A 22,108-nucleotide genomic window follows, 5' to 3' on the forward strand; every position below is an offset into this window, starting at 1 on the left:
TATTTAAAATAATTCATCGTAGAGTAATTTAAATCAGTGTTTATTTTATAATTTGTTTAGTTGATTTTTGTACTGGAATTGTAAAATAAATTTCATTTCTATGTTTGGGTAGGAAATAGAATGTAAGTGTAATCAGTTATTTTTTGCTTTTTAGTTCCTGGGGTTTTTTTATTTAAAAGTAATTTATTTACCACATTTTATATAAACTATTACAAAGCTTAAAACTGATACAAATCACAAAACATATATATTGTTTAAAATGTTGTAGAAGAATAAAAGATTTTTTAAGAAAAAACAATGATATTTTTCAAAAAATTCTTAAATTTCATACTGGAAATGCCTTAACTGCGGATACTGTCTAATAGGTCCCATCACAAACTTCTCTAATAAGATTCCAACAGTAATTCCGAGCACATTAAAAGTGAAATGTCCTTGATATTGCGCTTCAATTTGCAGAAATATCCTGGTGGAGCACTTCCCATGCTCATCGCTCACAGCTCTCATACTTTCAGGGGGGAAATTTAAGTGAGATGAAAAAAAAAAAAAATCAATGACATTGAGCAGTCTAATTTTCTGTAACTTTTAAACAAGTCTTCAATTTCCTTTTCATATTTAGTATTTCTCTTATTTCCTAAGAATTATGTCACAGTGTTTAAAAAATAAAGCCTTGCTATTTTTCCTAAATCACTTCAACTAGCTTCAAAATTTTGGTCCTTCATAAGCTTTCTAATTTGTGAGTCAACAAAAATACCCTCTTTGTGAGTGATAGGAACTGTTCCTGCAAAGATTGAAATCTAAGCCTTTTTTTATCCATTGCTTTAATGAAATTCGTCATTAATCTTAACTTAATGTGTGAAGGTGGGATACTATTTTTTTTATCAATTAGAGGAACGTCTTGGATTTTTGTTTTCACGTGCAATATATTGTTTGCGCTCTGGCCATTTCTTTTTGATGTCATGTTTATGTTTTGCCCTGCTTTTCTACTTGCACAGAAAATAGCAGTATTTTGTATAATGGAGTTGCAGACCAATGAAAATGGCAATTAGTTTATGCTCCAATTATGATGTGAGTAGTCGATTTCATGAAGCAATATCTTCATATTTTCGTAATATTCTTTCAATGTCCAAAAAAAGGCTATCTGAACCGATGGCAGGGCATTTCCACGTGCCGAAAGACAACTTCATCTACCGTGATCTTGTATGAAAACGAAATGATGTGGAACGCCTAGCGCCATCTGCTCAAGGTCGCAAACTTAAAATTAATCAAAGTGAATTCGGTATCTTTTCTCTTGTTGCATATTCTATTGCTGTGATGAGTAAAGAAATATATCTATGGATCAAATGGAGCTAAAAGAAAAATGTAGTAAACTTATAACTGCTACAAGATAGCCTTTATAATCCAAAACGTATTAATGAAATTTCTTAAAATTGGAGTGTAATAGAAAATTTTTGCAAACAAATTCTTTTTCAGCACTTTGAAATCTATAAAAAACACCCAAAATACATTGAGGAACAGAAAATTCGTTAAAATGTGTTTTTCAGTGTTATTTGTCAATTGTTAATGACATTTCGATTTTACCCATTTAGTTATGAAGTACAAAGGTTCACACCAATCCCAGCCATGCGGTTAAGGCTTCCTGTTTAACTGTGGGGCTTGGTGTCTTGATGAAGATAAGTAATTTGTATCAATCATTAAAATTATACGAAAAGCAGCTTCTTTTAAGTATAGTTATGATTCCAGTATATAAATCTCCAAAGCTCAGTTATTGACTCATAAAGTAGACCTGAGTTGCATTTGAAATGCCCGGTTCCTTTTTCATTTCATACAAATCTAGGTCCCCTGGCATTCCACGAGTTAGAGATTCTTCAAAAATCTTTTACCTGGTTGATTTGTTCCGTAGCTGAACTCATCTTCAGTAATTCCACCACTGAGGAACAAAACTGGGCCACTTTAAGAGAAAATGGCGTTACTGCTAATGTTGGCTTCTTCAAGGCGTCAGACATTTCTTGAATATGTTTGTCTACATCGCTTCCAACTTCCCATATGCGCTCTGCTGACTCTATTGGTAAAAAGCCAAGAATTTAATTTGTAACATATGTTGTAAGAATATAGCTCTTGAATGCGAAAATGTCATTCAAATGAAGCTCTCTTTTTTTTTAAGAAGAAAATATACTTTACATAATGGAATACTACTCTGCATTATATCGCTTGAATTGTGATAAAAATGAAAATACATTTAAGAAAAGTTAATTCAGTAATTTATAAGTTTTATAAAAATGATGTGAATGAATTTAAAGAGAGGTAAAATTATAAAAGGATATTCAAGATTTTAACAAATATTTTGCATTATCATTTATTCCTCAATCTGTTATAAACAACAAACATTTCTTCTTTTATAAACTTAGTTCTTCTGTATTTATTTATTCAACCCCCCAAACCCTCTCCCAAGAGTTTTGTGCATGTAGCTGAACTCATTCAAGATGGTAAAGAGAGTTAACCAAGATTAAATGGTTAAAAATGATTTGTGTGATAAATTTACGCAATTTGTTAAGTTTATTCCAAACGTATACTTTGTGCTTCCAAGTACATTACAGTATGAGTCCCCAATTTCGGAATCCTGAAATCCGGAACATTTTCATTTCAATATGTTTAAAAAAAAATCTTCCTTCTTACCAAAAAAATTCTTTTTTTTATTTTCCAATTTTAAAAATTAAAAATTGTTATCTATTGGCAATTACTTTTTTTAAAAAACAGTACTTTCAATTCAGCTCTTTTTTAAAAAAAAAAACTTTTTTTTTGATGCCACATGTTATGCTTGAATATACGTTTTGCTGTAATTGTGCGGCAAACTTTTAACATACACTTTCGATTAACGATAATTCTTTTTTTTTTCTTTTCATAAGTGTGCAATACAAAGTCAACTGAACAAAAACACAAAATTATTTTTAGTAAAAACTGGATTTATTTATTGTACCGATCGGCACATTGCATAATTGTATAAAAAGCAACATCCGCGGACTATATGCCGCTGCAAATTATCTCCAACTTTTGTTTTAGCATAATGAAGTATACTTTAATTCAGATTGATCAAAAAATAAAAGAAAATTAGCTCGAACATTAGCGAAACCAGGAAAAAATGTGTCAAATACTGCACAACAAGAGAGTTTCACTATTTTTTGAGTCAGAATCCAAAATCCGGAAAATTCCAAAATCCGAAAAAGTCGCGATCCCGAACATTCCGGATTTGGGGTCTTATAATAGTTTTCAAAGAAAGTTTAAATGAACTGGCTAAACTTAGTTTTAACTATTTGAGGCACAGTGGCTACAGGGTTCATACTCTATTTGGATGAAAAAATTCCATGACTTTTCCAAGACTTTTTCATGACTTCAATGAAAATTTTCATGACCTCGTTACACGAAGAGAATAGCACTATTTAATCTCAAGCTTGGTAATATTTGGAAATGAGCATTAGCAAAACGTCTATATGAATGCCACAGCCTCATTGAAGCACTTACTCGTAATGGAAAAAATATAAGTGCACACTTAAAAAACTAAACTATTCTTATTTGTCTTCATCATATAAATTTAAGTAAAGTAAAAATGCAGTGAAGCGAATATGATGATGCTTAAATGTCTGATATTTTTCTTTAAAAACAGGCAGAATGATATTGAATGGAACAAAGCTTGAATGAGTCATCACTAAGTTTCAATAAATTTGCTTCAAAAGTTACCTTTTAGTGTCCAACAGTGCCTTTAATCATCCACGTAACTTGACAGTATTTTGGTTCTTTAACGAAAAGCCTCATAGTTTAGTTCTTTATGTTTCTAAATCAGATCGTTTTTGAAAAAAACCATTCAGTAATGAATCAAACTTCTGATTCAAAAGTAGATTTGTTTTGTTAACAAATTTGCATATTTTCAAATGCATATAAATTAATAGGTTCAAAAATTCCAGAACAAGTTTAATTCCCGACATTGAACCGTAGCAGTGGGCCGCATGGATTAGTTTTGTGTGCTGTATGTTGGGCACTACTGTTTTAGAGCATTAGAATTCTTCTTTTTCTGTATCCTATCGCCTGACGTAAGATCTTTATTTTCTAAAACATTCAACAAAATTAAGATAAACCTCTGATAAATTTAATAATAAAGTCTTTACGAGTGATGGAATCGAACTCACATGCAATTGAATTGCTTTTTTTTTTTTCAGTAGGCGTGGCAAAACTCAGAACGTGAAATTTTGCTACTACAGAATATGAAACATAAGAAGTGTTGAAAATAACAGAAAATTCAAAATAAGTGATGTCCAGGCAGTAAAATCACATCGCAAAAAATGGCAAGCGGCTGCGACAGAAGTGGATGCAATGAGATTTTAAAATTCAGATTTGATTCCTGGCTCGTTCAATTTTCCGCTTTTAATAACTTTTATGTGCTATGTATACTGTTAAATCACTCAAGATTTCTAATGCTCCTTTAGCTACTGTTCCTTTCTCTTTGTCCAGGACATTTTTCCATGACTTGAAATAAATTTCCATGACTTTCAATGAAAATTTCAATTTTCCATGACTTTTCCAGGTCTGTAATTCTGTTATTTTTTTTCCATGACTTTCCAGGATTTCCATGACCCGTACGAACCCTGGGCTTCATTTGAGGCCAACACATTATTATTATTATTTAAATTTCTTTTAAGGAATTAATCGAAATCACTGGGTTGGTTGGGGGGGGGGGAGGGTTAACCAATAAAAGAAAGAAAGAAAAAATGGCTTCAAAAAGATCCACAGTGCCGTAAAAGGTTGACGCAAATAAATTGTTAAGAACCGTACAGAAAAGATTTTAAAATTGTACCCCCAAAATGCGATTTTTAAAAATGGGGGATTTTCTAAACATGTTCTGCAAAATGACTTAGAAATTTGCTTTTTAGCCTACTTTCCTAGTAAAAGTCAGAAAAGGAAGAAAAACAAAAAAAAAAAAAGAAGGCTTAATGCACCTTAAAAATATCGCGAAAAACAAAAAAAAAGTCAAAAATAAATAAAATAATTAAATAAATATCGAAAAATTAAAAATTGGGGAAGTAGGGTATTGAGATGGGGGAAAATGTCTATCGGTCTGTCTGTCTGTCCCGCCCCCCCCCCACACACAAATAACTCTTGAATGAATCGTCCGATTTGAACAAACTTTTTTTTGTTCGAAAGATCTGGGCGAGAACACCTCATTCCCATAATCACTTTTTGGTTTGAACTATTTTTTGTTTAATTTTGAACAGTTCAAAAAAACTTAAAATTAGCGCCGACGGGGAAATTCAAGGCAATTCCGAACTGTGAGGTGAATTTGCTTCAAACAAACTTTGTAGGAAAAAGCTTTTGATGAAAAACTTGAATATAAAATATCTTTTTGGTTTGAACAATATTCCGTTCAATTTTAAACAGTTCAAATCTCTTAACATTAGCGCCTACGGGGAAACTGAAAACCAATGTAGATTCCATACTTGAAGGCGGATTTACTTCAAACAAATTTTGTTGGAAATAGCTCTTGACGACAAACTCCAGACTTCGACTCCGAGAATTTAGGGGCACCTGACTCTGACTCCGACTCCTGTGCCCGACAATTAGTCGGACTCCGACTCTGACTTCATAACTTTGGCAAAAATTTATACACGGAGGAAAAATGACTGACTACGATTCTTGGATATTCGACTCCGACTCCTTTATCCCAAAATGAGATTGACTCCGCCTCCGCAGCCATTCGGAACTCCAGCGCTCGAATACGCTACCTTGCGGTGATTTACAAAACTGCCGATGAAACTAAAACATTGCCACGTTGCGTTCCACGTGTGTTTGTTGACGTAAACACAGGCAGTTTGTTCTGAGTATTTATTAACGCAATCGATGAGTCAAATTAGTTTGCTTTCAGCTACAGAAATTAATTACTCCTTTAGTCGTATTCTCGAGCTTCTCAAAATAATGTTAGTTTTCCTTATTTCCTTCTAAAATATGAGTTGATTGAAAATAGTGAAAGCGAAAACTGGATTAACAAACTTGGATAACGTTATACAAGGTAAAAAATTTTATTGTTTTGTATGAATTTGTAAGAATATGAGTTTTTTTTAATCTTAAATTAATTTAACTAACCCTCTTTTACAGCAGCATTTAGTTGGAATGGACGGTATGCAAAATATTTTCTTGAATATATTATCATAGAACAAAATGAAAAATGTTTCACCAAGAAAGAATTTACTTTATTCCTTTTATTCTCAGCTGAAAGGTTTCGCCAAATTTGTTTAGGGTTATAGTTTTAGTATTGTGCGAGCAAAGTAGCCTTGGCGAGATTTCGCGTTTTTAGTTAAACCATTTTTAATTTTTATCATGAGTTGAATAAAATGGTAGTAAGATTACAGAATTCGATAAGTAAAAAGAAATAATGGTCAATCAACTGAAAAGAAAACTACCACCATATATCCGTAAGAATTCTATAGATGATTTGCATAACTTGACGTAATTAAATCGTAACGCAGAAATTAGAAACATCGAAACAGAAAAATTTTAAATTAACCGATTCGGGAATTCGAGAGAAATACTTCAGCAACAAATGCAAAACAATAAGCGCTAGCCAAGCAAGGCAAAGAAGTATCATCTTCTTTCGATAATAATTTGTAATGTCATATTGAATTTTCTAGCATTAATTGTTGTTCTTGTCAGGCTACAATTATTATTTAGTTTTATCAAGAATTGATAAATATCGAATTCAACATCGTGGAAATAGCTGCTTAGAACTACGAACTACGTAGTTTGCATTAATCTTTGGCGTTTAGTAATGCTTCTTGAATTCTCATTTCTTTCTACGTGGGCCAGAATGTCCACAAGACTTTGAAAATTAATTTAAAAAGAATAAAACGAAAAATATCATACATACGAACAAAAATCACAACACTTTTAGCATTTTCTTCGTTACCACATGCGTTTGTTTTAGTTTTTAAGTCGGCCATTAGACAGTGACTGCAGTGCCCCCTATAGTTCGTTGGAGTTGCGAATAGTTTTAACTGCGAAATAATTATTGTTAATATGACTTGTTTTTATTTTCACTCTAAAGTTTTAATTTAGGTATTTTCAGTTTCGGCGGATAAACTCGTAGTCAACATAAAAATTCTACATAAAAATATGCGCAGACGATTCTTTTTTTTTTTTTTTTTTTTTGACGATGAAAATTATTTTTTTAAGTTGACATTTTATTGTTTTTATTTATTTTAGTAAGTATATTAATTCATTTAAAAAAATATCTTTGGCAACAGCGGAAAAAGAACCGATTTTTTTTTTTTTTTTTAAATATGATGTACAGTAGACCCTCGTTTTACGCGGTTTCGATAATACGCGGTTTAAGATTTGACACCTTTATTTTATTTTACGCGGACGAGTTTCGATTTTACGCGGATGTGGCAATGCAAACAGATAAAATTTTCCCCTCTTTCAAAGTGCAAACTCCTAAAGATTGCAGATTACGCGCAATCAACTGTATTTTGGCATGCTAATAATTGAGCTTGGGTCATTGGAGACGTATGCGACTGGTTCCAGAGCTTTTTGCAGAAGTAAAGTTATTTAACTCACACAGTTCAGAGAACTCACTGGAAGAAGAGCTTTTAGAAGTGACAAAGGAGGACAAAAGCAACGGGGATACCGACTTCGGTGATACACAATTAACAAGCCAGCTCCTCTTCATAAACAGAACACGAAATTAATTTGTGTTTTCTCTATGCATGTTGTGCATAAAAGTCGATAAAAGTGCACATTACACTTCTCATCACTAGAATGAAGTATTTTGTTATCTACGGAACCAAACCCCTATTTTAACACTAGTATTAAGTCTCAATTTACGCGGTTTCGATTTACGCGGCATTTCCGTGGAACGTAACCGCTGCGCCGCGTAAAACGAGGGTCTACTGTATTTATTTTAATAAGCTTATTAAATTTTAATTATTTTTTTTCGTTTTGAAAGCGATTAAAGATTTTTTTTAATGGAAAAAAGTGTGTATTAGCTGCTTTGTTTAAACGGTGCTACTATTTTATTTGTTCGTTTATTTATTATTATTGTTTTTTTACTCATCTAATTTTTTAGATGAGTGAGGCATATTTTATTCCAAGAAATCAGCTTAAAATATTAAAAAATATGTTTGAAACAATTTGCGATTTTAGCTACTTTTGAGAATATTGATCAGGTACTAGAAAGTATTATGGGTATACGGGAAAGTAGGCTCGTTTAGTTTTAGACGGAACTTCTTGTTGTTATGGTGAAATTTTCATTTCTAATGTTCTCATTTCAAAAGTGAAGATTTTGTGAATTATTCTTAGTCGAATATATGGTTTTCTTTACATTATAAAATCAATGCACAATACAGTTAGTTACCTTGTGCGTTTCCAACAGCCAAAGCATGAGCAATCCAGTCTTCTTTTATAAGTTCTTTTGCTTGCAAAGCATTCAAACATTCACTCTCAGTCAGTAAACGCAATTCCTTCATCCAACAAGAAACAGGGTTGTCCCGTGCAGGGCTACCCTTTGGCCTACGTATAAATGCATATTATATGTACAACGAAGAAATGTATCACAAGTTTATTTTATGTGATTGATCATTTTTGCAAATAAATAAATAGGGGAGGATGGTCCAAAGCGGGTAGGTTTTCGAAGAACGCTCGAAAATTGTAGTTTTTGGTTTTTTATCGCTACAATTTCGGTTTTATTTCCTAGCAGCGTTTTTGAACTTCAAAATAAAAAGTGATTTTTGTATTATTTCGAACCCAATATTTATTTATTATCAAATCTTACAAAAACTTGAAAAACCCGCTTTGCCCTACAAAGGGGCTCAAAGCGGGTAAGTTTCAATAATTGTGATTTGGTACATTTACCAATCAAATATGAAGTTATAAATGATTAAATTAGTTAACTAGCTACCTGCCATTATAAAATATATATATACAAAAAGTTATACTTATCCAATTTAAAGTCAGTACATTTGTTTATAAAACATAAAGAAATAACTGATTAAATTAATAGACTAATTGATTGCCACCATAAAAAAAAACTTTTCAAAGTTATACTTTTCCAATTGAAGCATAAAATCTAAGTCTGCACATGTGTCAAGAAATTATTAATAAATGCATTATTAAATGCTATACCCGGTTTGCCCAAAATTTTTTATTGCAATAAGTATAACCTTAAAGTAATAATTTAAATTAAAAAAAAAAAACGGAATGACCATCGTAGTTTGTAGGTGGATGGTGCCAAAATAACGTAATATTATTGACAATAAATAAAAAAAGCTGGTCTTCGACTAAACACAAGTTACAAAACTTCACTTTTTTTAAAAGAAATGTATCATTTCTTTTGTTTTAAGACTAGTTGCACCGTGCCGCTTTACTGGAACTGATTAAAACTCGGGATTGTTCGGGTAAACAGCACATACGTATGCATCGCCGCTGACACACCATGCTGGGGCATACGAAGGCCTACCCACTTTGGGCCACCCTCCCCTATATAGGGCTATAGGGGAGGGTGGCCCAAAACGGGAAGACTTTCGTATGCCTCTTCCCCCATGGTCTATAAGTGGCGATGCATACATATGTCCTGTTTACATGAACATCCCAGAGTTTTAATCAGTTCCAGTGAAGCGGCATGGCGCAAACAGGTTTAAAATAAAAAAGAAGGATACTGTAGCGGATTCGGTGCGACTTCCACTTTCTTGAAATGAAGACACAGTTCTTGATAAAAACACAGGAAATTTATTTACACTATGTACAGGAAAGATCTTCAACAACTGCTAAATTATTCATCAGCAATTAAGCAATTATCACACAACACCGTAAACTCAACGTTTACACACGTATTTACTTCCAAATACGAAAACAACACAGCGAAATGCCTCGCTATAAACAGAGCAAAAATCTTCTCAGTTCGAAATCTGAATCGAAACTAACTGTTTATCCATCGCCAACGGCTTAAATACACCGAAAAGAAATTTCTCAAATATTCCACACGCTTCTCGAAATGCGTTGACCGTTATCAAATTTTATCAATGAACAAAAAGGGAATAGGGGTCGTATATTTTAGCCATATGAAAAAGGGGTTGTATATTCATTACGGGAAACTATTTACAGGTTACGTTACTACAATAATTACTATTTACAGGATTTGTAAAATTGCCCCCTTCCTAAGGACTGCACGTCCCGGGCAGTACAATCCCCAGAAAGGGTGCCAAACTTCATCACATGTTCACAAATATACACATTAATTAATAACTAACAGATACAGAAAATACAATAATAACAAGAAATATTACTAAACATTAAAAGCAAAAATTATCTACAACTTTTATGTTATCAACCATGGTTGTTTACGTAGTACTCATGAACTATGGCCATAGTATGGGGCTAACCGATCATAATGTACAACCCTAGGTTTTGCATTAGGTGATTTTTGGATCCTCACTACGACGTCATTTAGTCGTTTAAGGACTTTGTAGGGTCCATCCCAATGCGACTGCAATTTGGGTGACAGACCTTTCCGTCGGATGGGATTCCATAACCAAACCTTGTCGCCTTCGTTGAATTCATGTCCAGTAGACCTTGTGTCGTATCGGGTCTTCATCTTCTCCGCCGCGATGTTGATTCGCTCTCGTGCGAAGTTATGAACGTCTTCCAACCGGACCTGGAGATCCTGGATGCACTCCTCAGGCGATGCAGGAGCATCCGGAGGACGACCGAAGACGAGATCACAAGGTAGCCGAAGCTCTCGTCCGAAGAGCATCTGAGATGGGGCATATCCGATAGTCTCGTGGACAGCACTGCGGTAGGCCAGCAGGAACAAAGGTAGCTTCTTGTCCCAATCCTGTTGATTTCTGGATACCATAAGCGAGAGATTATTTAGGATCGTGCGGTTAAATCTCTCCACCATGCCGTCCGATTGTGGGTGTAGTGGTGTTGTCCTAGTTTTCTCAATTCCGAAAATTTGACATAGGCCCTTAAACACAGCAGAGATGAAATTCCTCCCTTGATCGGAATGAATCTGCAAAGGTGTTCCATATCTCGAGATCGAGTGTTGGACCAGAGTCTCTGCTACGGTGGTAGCCTCTTGATCTGGAATGGGATATGCTTCGGGCCATTTGGTGAAGTAGTCGATGGAAACAAGAATGTATTTGTTCCCATCAGCAGTTCTTGGTAGAGGACCCAGGATGTCAATCCCAATTCGTTCGAAAGGAGCTCCAACGTTGTACAGATGTAGCTTCCCTCTGCTTCTCTTCTTCGGTCCTTTACGAGCAGCACAGGCGTCACAAGAATGGCACCACTTCTCCACGTCATCCTTCGCCTTGCTCCAGAAGAAGCGCTCCCGAACTTTATTGAGGGTTTTCAAGACACCAAAATGTCCTCCAGTCGCACTACTATGTATTTCTTTCAGAACATCTGAAATCCTTGATCGGGGAAGTAGTAACTGCCACCTAGATGTTTTGCCGTCGTCAGATTCCCATTTCCGGTGTAGCACGCCGTTCCGTAAATGGAGTGAGTTCCATAAAGCCCAGTATCTTTTTGTTGCAGGACTGAAGATGGAAACGTCCTGCCAGCTAGGGCGTCGACTGTCACTTTCCATGAACTCTAAAATTGGTTTAATGTCGGGGTCTTCAAGTTGATCTTTTCGAACTTGGTCGTCACTCCATGGATCAGGTTCTGATGATATTGGAGTCACTGTCACCTGATAGGCGGTAGGGCTAGTCGTTCCATACTGTTTCTCGATTCGGGAACAATAGTGGCAGTTCTCAGGACAGGGTCTCCTTGATAAAGCGTCAGCATTACCGTGAGATAACCCTTTTCGATGCTTGATCTCCATGTCATATTCCTGGAGTCGCTGTATCCATCTGGCTATCTGGCCTTCCGGATTTTTGAAGTTCAAAAGCCAAGTTAATGAGGCATGATCTGTCCGAAGCAGAAATTTTCGGCCGTAGAGGTAATGATGGAAGTGTTCTACAGCTTTCACTATGGCCAGTAACTCCTTTCTGGTGACGCAGTAATTTCGGTCCGACTTTGATAAGCATTTGCTCCAGTAAGCGATGACATGTTCATTTCCGTCAATTTCTTGGGATAAAACGGCTCCGATGCCCTCGTTGCTCGCATCAGTGTCTAGGATGAAGGATTTTCCAGGCTGAGGATATGAGAGAATAGGCGTTGATGTTAAAGCCTCCTTCAGTCGTAGAAATGCATCTTCGCATTCTTTGGACCATTCAAACTTTTGCTTGCTCTCCGTCAGCTTATGCAAAGGTCGTGCAATGTTAGAAAAACCCTTCACAAACTTCCTGTAGTACGTGCAGAGCCCCAGGAAACTTCGCAGCTGATGGATGTTTTCGGGACGACTCCAACTCTTGACCGCAGATACCTTTTCTGGATCGGTTTGTACACCTTCAGAAGAGATGATGTGACCAAGGTAGTTCACTTCCCGGCGGAACAAATTACATTTGGACGGGCTTAACTTCAGATTGGTTTCCTTAAGCTCTTGCAGCACCTTCCTAAGATTTGCCAGATGTTCTTCGAAACTGCGTCCCACGATGATAATATCGTCTAAGTAGACCAGACAGGATTCGTAGGAAAGACCTCTTAACACTGTCTCCATAAGACGCTCGAACGTAGCTGGTGCATTGCAGAGGCCGAAGGGCATCACTTTAAACTGCCATAAGCCTTGTCCAGTTGTAAATGCTGTCTTTTCTCGGTCATCAGGGTGTATCTCAACCTGCCAGTAGCCGCTCTTCAAGTCCAGGGTCGAAAACCACTTGTGTCCGGAAAGAGTGTCCAAGGTGTCGTCTATCCGTGGAAGAGGGTAACTGTCTTTCTTGGTGATTTCATTCAGCCGTCGGTAATCGACACAAAATCTGGTGGAGCCATCTTTCTTTCGGACTAAGACGATGGGAGAAGCCCAAGGACTGGATGAAGGTTCGATGACATCATTCTCCTTCATCTCTTTCAGGAGGGTCTCAACTTCTTCCTTCTTGGCGAATGGTAGTCGTCTTGGATGCTGCTTAATAGGGGGGTGTTCTCCAGTGTAAATCCTATGCTGCGTTAAATTCGTACGGCCGACATCCTCCGATGCTGATGAAAACAGATGCTTGAAGTCATCCACCAATTGGTCCGCAGCAGTTCTTTGATCTTTCGATAATGCTGCACTCCCAATTAACTTCGATGTCAAGGACTCGGAAGACACAGTCTCGGGGGAATTGATTCTTCTAATGATGCAGTTTACTGGAGTACAAGTTGCTAACACTTCACCTTTCCGGATATTCCTTGGCCTTTCACTCACGTTGACGACTCTTACAGGAATTACATTCTTAGAAAGGTCCACAAGCGTAGATGCTACCAGCACTCCTTTTGGGTTATTGCTTAAGTTGGGGGATTCAATGAGTCCAAATCGAAAACTATTGCTTTCTTCAATGGAGCCGGGTATTAATGATTCTGACCTTGAGGGAATCGATAAATCTGTTTGGGCTATTATTTGATGAGCGGATTTTACACCACTTTCTGCAGGGAAAACGGCTATGTCTTCTCTCATCGAGTGCAGCTCATTAGTCTTGAAGTCGAGAGTGAAGTCATATTTCTTCAAAAAGTCCAATCCGAGAATGAAGGGGTCTGTGATAGCAGCAACGAATGCCGTATGATGGTAAGTGGCATTTCCAAACACAATTTCTAAGTTTACTTTACCTTCAATCTCGATCTTGTCACCTGTCACAGTTTGGAGGGTAACGCAGGGCGGCGTCCATAGAATGTTGAGTCCAAATTGACGAGCCACATCTGTTCTAATGATTGTAACATTGGCTCCAGTGTCAATAATCAGTTCGCAGGGAAACCCGTTTACGTATGCGTAAACAAACAGTCCATTACTGCCGCCACTCGTCGATGAAATCTGGAAAACTTTAAGATGGGGCTCATTCCAATTTGGCGACCTCCGCCCCGCGAGATTGCCATGGCTTAGTTTTCCTGGACCTGAGAGGGAGAGGCGCTCTTCCCTCTGGTTTCTTGGCTAGCTTCGCAGTTTCTTCGTAAGTGACCCTCGCCGCCACATTTCCAGCACTTAAGTGGTTGTCCATTTTGGTACTTGGGAGCCGAAGTCCTTTTGAGGATTCCTGCAATTTCTTTTATTTGCTTTTCCAGTTCAGCAAAGCGTGACGAAACCGGATCAAGCTCATCAGTTTTCACGCCGCGGATTGAATGGCGATTGTTGCAGGTTGCTTGCTGGGCGGCCTCCAACTTCATCGCATACACAACAGCAGAATTAAGGTCTTTGACATCCGCCATCCGTAGAGCTTTCTGGATTTCCGGATCTCGAACCCCGTCGATGTAGTAGTTGAGTGCCAGGTTGTCTCGAACATCCGCAGGACAGTCACAAAAAGCAAGATGAGACAATCTCTCGACGTCCGCCGCTAGCTCTTGCAGGGTTTCCCCGGTTTTCTGGAAACGGGACTTCAACTGGAGTCGGCTGAAATCTTTCTGGCACTTCTCACCGAAGCGAAGCTCCAACGCAGATGTGAGGGCGGCGAAATCCAGGCGCTGGCTGTCCGGAAGGGTCTGGAGAATGTCCGCTGCTTCACCTCTCAGGGATGCTGCAAGATGGCAGGCCTTGGTAGCAGAGTCCCATCCGTTCGCTTCCGCCACTATCATGAATTGAGTTTTGTAAACCTGCCACGAAGTTTTCCCATCAAATGTGGCAAGTTTAATGGACGGTCGAGCAACCGATGTGGGAGCGCCAAACTGTACAGAGCTGCTTTCCGCGGTCGCCAATCTCCTTTCCACGTCCTTAAAGATCTCTTCTTTAAATAGATGAAATCTTCTATCTTCTTCTTCAAATTTATTTTCTACAGCATTGAATCGGCTTTCAACGGTATCAAATTTTTCTTCAATAGCATCAACTCGATGCTCTATGTCATTAAATTTATTTTCCATCACAGTCTTTACCGAAATAAGGTCGTTTTTAATTTCTTCTTGGTTAGACGTTAAGTCCTTTTTCAGCACCGTTAAATCGCTTTTTAACTGGTCTTGATTTGCCAACATACTTGCAGTCAGATCACTTTTTAATTGGTCTTGATTAGCCGCCAATTCATTTTTAACAGAGTTGATTGCATCAAGCAGTTGTTTTAATTGTTCATCCATTGCGTGAGTAATCACCATAAAATTAAAGTCCAAATTCAAAAAGTTTTTATGAAAAAATGTCCAAAGTCACACTTACTGCAAGAAAGTCCTGAAGTAGCCCCACGTTGGGCGCCAAATTGTAGCGGATTCGGTGCGACTTCCACTTTCTTGAAATGAAGACACAGTTCTTGATAAAAACACAGGAAATTTATTTACACTATGTACAGGAAAGATCTTCAACAACTGCTAAATTATTCATCAGCAATTAAGCAATTATCACACAACACCGTAAACTCAACGTTTACACACGTATTTACTTCCAAATACGAAAACAACACAGCGAAATGCCTCGCTATAAACAGAGCAAAAATCTTCTCAGTTCGAAATCTGAATCGAAACTAACTGTTTATCCATCGCCAACGGCTTAAATACACCGAAAAGAAATTTCTCAAATATTCCACACGCTTCTCGAAATGCGTTGACCGTTATCAAATTTTATCAATGAACAAAAAGGGAATAGGGGTCGTATATTTTAGCCATATGAAAAAGGGGTTGTATATTCATTACGGGAAACTATTTACAGGTTACGTTACTACAATAATTACTATTTACAGGATTTGTAACAATACATTTCAAAAAAAAAAAAAATGAAGTTTTGTTACTTGTGATTAGCCGAAGACCAGCTCATTTTTTTGATTGTCAATAATATTACGTTATTCTGACACTATCCACCTACAAACTACGATAGTTATTTCGTTTGTCTCTTTTTTTTAATTTAAGGTTATGATTATTGAAATAAAAAACGTACCTTCGGGCAAATCTGGTGGAGGATTTAATCATATATTTATTTATAATTTCTTGACTCGTATTTTGACTTAGATTTTCTATTTCAATAGGATAAGTATAACTTTAAAAAGTTATTTTCTAGGATGGCAATTAATTAGTCTACTAGTTGAAGTCTACTAGTCTTTATGTTTTATAAACAAATGTGCTGACTTTGAATTTGATTAGTATAACTTTTTTATGTATACTTTTTTATAATGGAAGGTAGCTAGTCAATTATTTTAATCATTTATAACTTCATATTTGACTGGCAAATGTACCAAATCACAATTAGTTAAGCTTACCCGCTTTGGGCAAAGCGTGTTTTTCAAATGTTTGTAAAGTTTGATAATAAATAAATATTGGGTTTGAAATAATACAAAAACCATTTTTCATTTTGAAGTTCAAGAACCCTGCTAGGAAATAAAACAAAATTGTTGGGATAAAAATCCAAAAACTACAATTTTCGAGCGTTCATCGAAAACCTACCCGCTTTGGGCCACCCTCCCCTATATATACATGATGTATCTTATTTTCAAATTATTGACATTATTTCAAGAAATAAGTTCTATTGATTTATAGACAAATAGAGAAACGATATAAACATAAAGAAAACGATTTTATTAAAATAAAATCGTTTTACTATAAAACGAACAGCGAAAAGGCACTGCGAGCGGCTAATAGTTATATGTAACTTACTGAAGCTGTAGCTTTTTTTTTTAGTTTGTGTGTTGGGAAATGAAATTTTTACGTATCATTTCCTTGCTTAGATTGCTTTTTCAGCGTACTACCTGAGAAAACATATTTAAGTTAAATGTAATTTATACATTAATGCAATTCAATTTTTCATACTATTATTTCCAGACTTATGTAAAGCATTTTCATTAGTACTTTTGTTAATGTAAAATTGTGTAACTATTTAATCATTTTAAAATCCAAAAAAAAATATCAAATTTTACATTGCAAATGAAACCGCAACCTGTCGGCATTATAGTTAGTTGGTGCTCTCTCTCTCTCTCTCTCTCTCTCTCTCTCTGTCTCATTCACGTTTCGTTATTTTAGCTGAAAATATAATTCATTAATAATGATTACTGATAATAATTACATTTCTATCTTTCGGCAGAAAAGCTGTTTAAGTTTTTTTTTTGAAACGCATTTTAATGTGCGAGTCTGAATATTTTAAAACTATCATTCAATCTTAGACTGTTATTTAAAAACTATATATTGTGTGATTTTATCTGATTTTCCGCTACATCTGTTTTCTGAGGGAAATAAAAACCAATCAACTGTGATTTGCCGCAAAAAAAAAAAAAAAAAAAAAAAAAAAAACACGATATTGTATTGCAAAACTAGTAAAATAAAGTTCAACAGTAAAGCTTACTTGTAAGGAGAAAATGTCACAGTGGAATCATCGGGGCTCTGTGGATGCTTGTTTTCCCATGACAAAGATTTATTTTCTTCTTCTTCCATAGGGCTCCAAACTTTATCGATGTATTTGGAAGCAGACATCTTCATACCGTCCAAGGATGTATCACTTATTGAAATAGACTTTGATTCCATGTTCATTGGGGGAGAAGCTGACGCCGGGGTCTCGTCGAGTGTCTGTCCCGAGGGACGTTTTGCAGAGAAAAGATTATTGTTGGCGATTTGGTTAACTTGTCTTGGGGTTGATTCCCTAGAAACAACTGCGCTGTCGGATGCTCGCATTTCAGGCAAACTCTTTGACCTTTTTTCTCCATTGCAATTATAAGATGCATCAGGATCATTAGCAGTAGTTTTTTCACTTTCTAGAATGGGTTTTGAGGCTGAGAAGCAGTCCTTACGCTGTATATCTAAAAAGTTACTTTTATTTTTGTCATTGAAGGAATGCAGAAATGGATTCAGAGTTTTACTTTTCGAAACAGCACTATCATCTATCTTTGGTTCGTTAAACGTGATGCTATCTTCCTTCTTCGTCTGTTGCGTTCCGCTGTTGTCCGAATCACTCATTCCAGTCACTGTGAACGGATTGCTGTCCTCAATTTGGATTTCATTTACCGGTGCAAAATTGATCTTCGATGTCCTCGGCCTCGGTCGATCATCAAAAGAAACATCCTCAACGGAATCGGCGTAGGGGATGTCAGCCAAGGGAGTAAAAGCCTGCTGCATCCTGTTCTGGAAATCCGGACTTTCGATTATCCGTCTGTGACAAGTCGCTCGTCGCTGAAGAGGACTGATGTCTAACTCATCCTGTGGGCTCATCCTAGCAGGCTCTGATTCTACCACGAAAACGAACTCATGGTTGGCGCAGCTCGATATCGACGTTTGGGATACATCAAGATCGTTTTGCAATCCCGGCGAAAGTTCCAAACCATAACAAGGGGACTCTTGCAAAGCGGATTCCTGGACAGATGCCAACTGTTTCCATTCTGGAGAGAAGTCATCGTCGTAAGGTAATCGTCTTCTAACGGATCTTCTAGTCTCCAGAGGTCTGTGAGGCGTGGGACCTCTTGGCAGACTTTTAGATTTCCAATCGGTATTCGTCTTTCCTTTGGGTGTGCTTGTGTGGGGTCCTGAAACTAGATGATTTGTGATTCTTTCTGGTGTGGCTTCTGCTGGAGCAAGCGGAGCGGCCGATCTTTTTCTTTCTCGTGCATTTGGAGCAGGCAAAGCCTGTGAATTTTCAGGCGATTCTTCGGGAGATGATTCATAAATGGGAGTAGTTTCTTCAGCTGTAGCATCAATTTTCAATGACCGATTTCGATTAGGTGTCTTCAATTTCTGAAACCAGCCGTTTTTCTTCTTTTTATCAGACCTGAAATGGAACATTAAAACTCATTTTTTACACATTTTAAAGCAAGCAACTCACTTTAAAGGGGTGATTCATTTACAGAAACATTGATTTTAATGCGTATCTTCCAATTCAAAATGATTCTTTTTTTTTTTTTTTTGTATTGATGATTCTTGAGTTAAATAGCCTAAAAATTCAGTAAATATGGATAAATACAAAACACGATTTTACTAAAAACGGTGACGATTTTTATTTGCAAGTTTGGGCCTTAATACTTTTTTTCCCTTGCGAAAGCTATAGTCAGTACAGCTTAAGCATTCATGTTTAACAACAGTGTTAAGTTTAAAGTTATATACAGTAGATACCGATTTATGGACAGTCAACTGAGAAGTTTAAAGGGAAAATTTGCGGCTATGCGCTAAAATAAAAAGTCATAAATAATTTAATTATGTCAAGGCGATAGTCATCTCTGTACAAAATTTGTATCAACAATGAACTTTCCTTTTTTTATCCTTTCTCTTTCTTTCTTTTTAAAATATATATTTTTAAATCACTTTCCCAAGTTGATAAAAATAGCAATACGAAAGTGTAGAAAAAAAATAAAAATAAAAATTGCTTTGAAGTAATATTTAGCAGCCGAAAAATTTTTAGAAACAAAAGCAAAAATATTAGAAAATTACAAATTTGTCAAAACGCGCTTTGTGTCGAATTTCAAAATAATTCTGTAATCAAAATTCAAACCACGCATGGTTCAGTATTAGTAAAACAGCCCCAAAAAAGCTCAAACTGCATTTATAGTGTTGTTTTATTTAATGCTATAGTCAAAACAAATGTTACTAATTTCTCAGCACGTATTACGTTTTAGCACAAATGTGTAATAAGTGCCGAATTTATTAACGAACGGTATTTTCCATATAATGTTGGCTTTAAAATAATTGATATGAGCATTCCACACCTTTTAAAAACTTACAAAATAGTTTTTTTGCTTTGTAAGTTAAATACGTGTGCTAACTTAGATTCTTAAAACCTATATTTATTGGTTATTCAAAGCTTTAAAAATACAGCACAAAGAATAAAAAATCAAAGAAACATATTTTGGGTTTGTCTTAATTACAAATATAATGCGAACTATTTATAAATTATGCATTTAAAACAGATAAAATTATACTTAATTTATAGATTTTGTATTTAACAAATATATTATGTTCATGGCACACCACAATTTTTTAGCACTTCATTTTTTTATATCCCGAAAAATTTGATTCTTTTAATGCAAAAGAAAAAACCTTTTGTTTCGCTTAGCACTGGAACTGTCGGTTTTCTTCTCCGTGGGCATGGTCGTGTTAGTGACATCTGGGGGTGATGGAGCTGTCCGCTTGATCTTCACCTTGGAATCTTGCAAGGACACGATCAATTTTTCTTCTTGACCTTCAGCCTCGGGTTTCAACGTGGATATAACGTAGGTAATATCCGAATTATTATCCTTCCATTTCTCCAGCTGTTGAAGAGGAGATAAAAATGGAAATTAAAAACAAGACTTCAAATTTTGTAAATTAAAAACGTGCGTAAATCATGCTATATTTTTCAACTTACGTCTTTTCTTTTTTAAATTTATCTGCTTGAAAGATATTTCGCTAGTAAAATTGTCATATGTTTCTTTGACCAGCTGAAAAATTGACAGCTCGTCGATTTTCTGAATCATGCATATTATTCATATAATTATGGAAAATTTGTGCTGCGCAGTTGCTATTGGTTGAAAGATTAAAACTGAACTACGTAATGAATATTTATCGTCTGGATGACCGTCTAGTTAAATGTTGGTCGTCTAGATCTAGTAAGAGTTCAATTCAGTAAGCCAATTCGTGGCATGAAGATGGCTTAGTGTAAAGGAGGGAGGGGGGGGGAGGCGCTCGGCACATTTGGAAAATTTTCCAGTGTTAGAAGAACAACACGTCCTGATCACACTAAAAACAAGGCAGTAATTTTACTTCCGACCCCCCCCCCCTCCCCACCCCCATGCTATCAGGGTGCTGTCAGGTATCACATCAGTAATGCTCGGAATGGGAAACAGTGATTGAAACTTATTTTTGTGCACCTATTGACAATCGGGGATTTCTTGGTACGTTCAAGGAAAAGGACTCCGTACTTATTGAGGGAATTACGAGGATCGATTCAAAAGTAAGGTTCCTATCAATTTTACAAAAGTACAGCACTGTCTGTTCTCATTGAAATTTACATCTTTGGAAAGAAAAAACGTTTCTCTATTTTAATACACAATCGCCATCTTTTCCTGTGCATTATTGTCGACGGTGCCTTAACGTCTGTATCGAGTGTTACAGAATTCCACCGCCAGAGTGGGACATGACAGTCAACAAACCACTCCGTTCTTGATCGCAGTCCGGAACTCGAGTCTAGTGATTACCACTTGTTTCGTAAGTTTAAGGAATACTTTGATGGCCAACGTTTCCGGAGCAACGACGAATTCAATAAAAAAAAAAGGGTGGAAAGCTTCCTCAACGGGCTAGCGGTGGAATTCTGTGACACTCGATACAGAAGTTAGTCGTCGACAATAATGCACAGAAAAAAATGGCGATTTTGTATCAAAATAGAGAAACTTTTTTCTTTCCAACTATGTAAATTTCAATGAGAATAGACAGTGCTGTATATTTGTAAAATTGATGGGAACCTTACTTTTGGATCGACCCTCGTGTGTCAAATGTCTTGTGTTGCTACGAATCCCAAATGGTATAGCTTACCTACACCATCTCCATAAAACCAAAAATCTCCAGAAGTCCAGAAAAAAATTTGGGTCTCTTAAAATCTCAAGAACTATGAAATTTAAGTACTTGAGAAAATGGCTGGGAAAGGCCTAATCGGCCCTGCACCCAATGACGCTCCGGAAACTGTTTCTCTCCTCTCCCTGCGGGAAAGCAAGGGATCTGAAATTCGTAATGTCTTGTTTGTAGTAACAGCTTATAAAATTAATTCCGAACATTATTTTTGTACTGAGAATTAATTCACGCATTTAGTCTTTTTTTTTATTTTTTTAACGCACTTTTTCCCCTTCAATTCTTCGAAAATATGTGATGTTGTCATAAAAAACTGAATTTTGTTTTTTTTTTGGCATTTTATTGTGACCTTTTTCAGCTCCATTCTGCTAGCATGGAAATTACGATATTAAAATATGGTTGCACGAATATTTCATCGTAAATGGGAAAATGAACCAAAAGGTCCCGGTAGAGAAAGTAGATTGAACGCCACTATAGTTGGGGCAAACCTAACCTGGCAGCGTATGCTAGGATTAGGATCTGCGTATCCTTCACTATGCTGCCAGGTAAGGTTTCCTCAACTATAGTTTAAGCAGTGCGCAGACAA

At 36.3% G+C, this 22,108-nt stretch overlaps 2 protein-coding genes across 4 annotated transcripts in view; one reads left to right on the forward strand and one right to left on the reverse strand.

Moving 5' to 3' along the window:
* LOC129228634 (pyridine nucleotide-disulfide oxidoreductase domain-containing protein 1-like) overlaps positions 1-22,108 on the forward strand; it is a 271,523-nt gene that overhangs the window by 91,555 nt on the left and 157,860 nt on the right. The window contains exon 13 of one of the 3 annotated variants that reach the window (XM_054863334.1): positions 20,036-20,167. The exons of the other annotated variants lie outside the window; for them this stretch is intronic. Coding sequence (XP_054719309.1) covers positions 20,036-20,080 — 45 coding nt within the window. The 3' untranslated portion in view covers positions 20,081-20,167. Of the gene's footprint in view, positions 1-20,035; positions 20,168-22,108 lie in introns of those variants that run through there. 3 annotated transcript variants of the gene reach the window in all.
* LOC129228623 (uncharacterized) overlaps positions 1-22,108 on the reverse strand; it is a 92,525-nt gene that overhangs the window by 19,392 nt on the left and 51,025 nt on the right. Inside the window, exons 3-6 of the mRNA XM_054863308.1 lie at positions 20,020-20,231; positions 17,345-18,757; positions 8,393-8,547; positions 1,881-2,059 (exon numbers count right to left, since the gene is read on the reverse strand). Coding sequence (XP_054719283.1) covers positions 1,881-2,059; positions 8,393-8,547; positions 17,345-18,757; positions 20,020-20,231 — 1,959 coding nt within the window. The remainder of the gene's footprint in view (positions 1-1,880; positions 2,060-8,392; positions 8,548-17,344; positions 18,758-20,019; positions 20,232-22,108) is intronic.

This window comes from Uloborus diversus, chromosome 1 (assembly GCF_026930045.1).
Source record: "Uloborus diversus isolate 005 chromosome 1, Udiv.v.3.1, whole genome shotgun sequence".
In the NCBI taxonomy this organism is placed as follows: Eukaryota; Metazoa; Arthropoda; class Arachnida; order Araneae; family Uloboridae; genus Uloborus; species Uloborus diversus.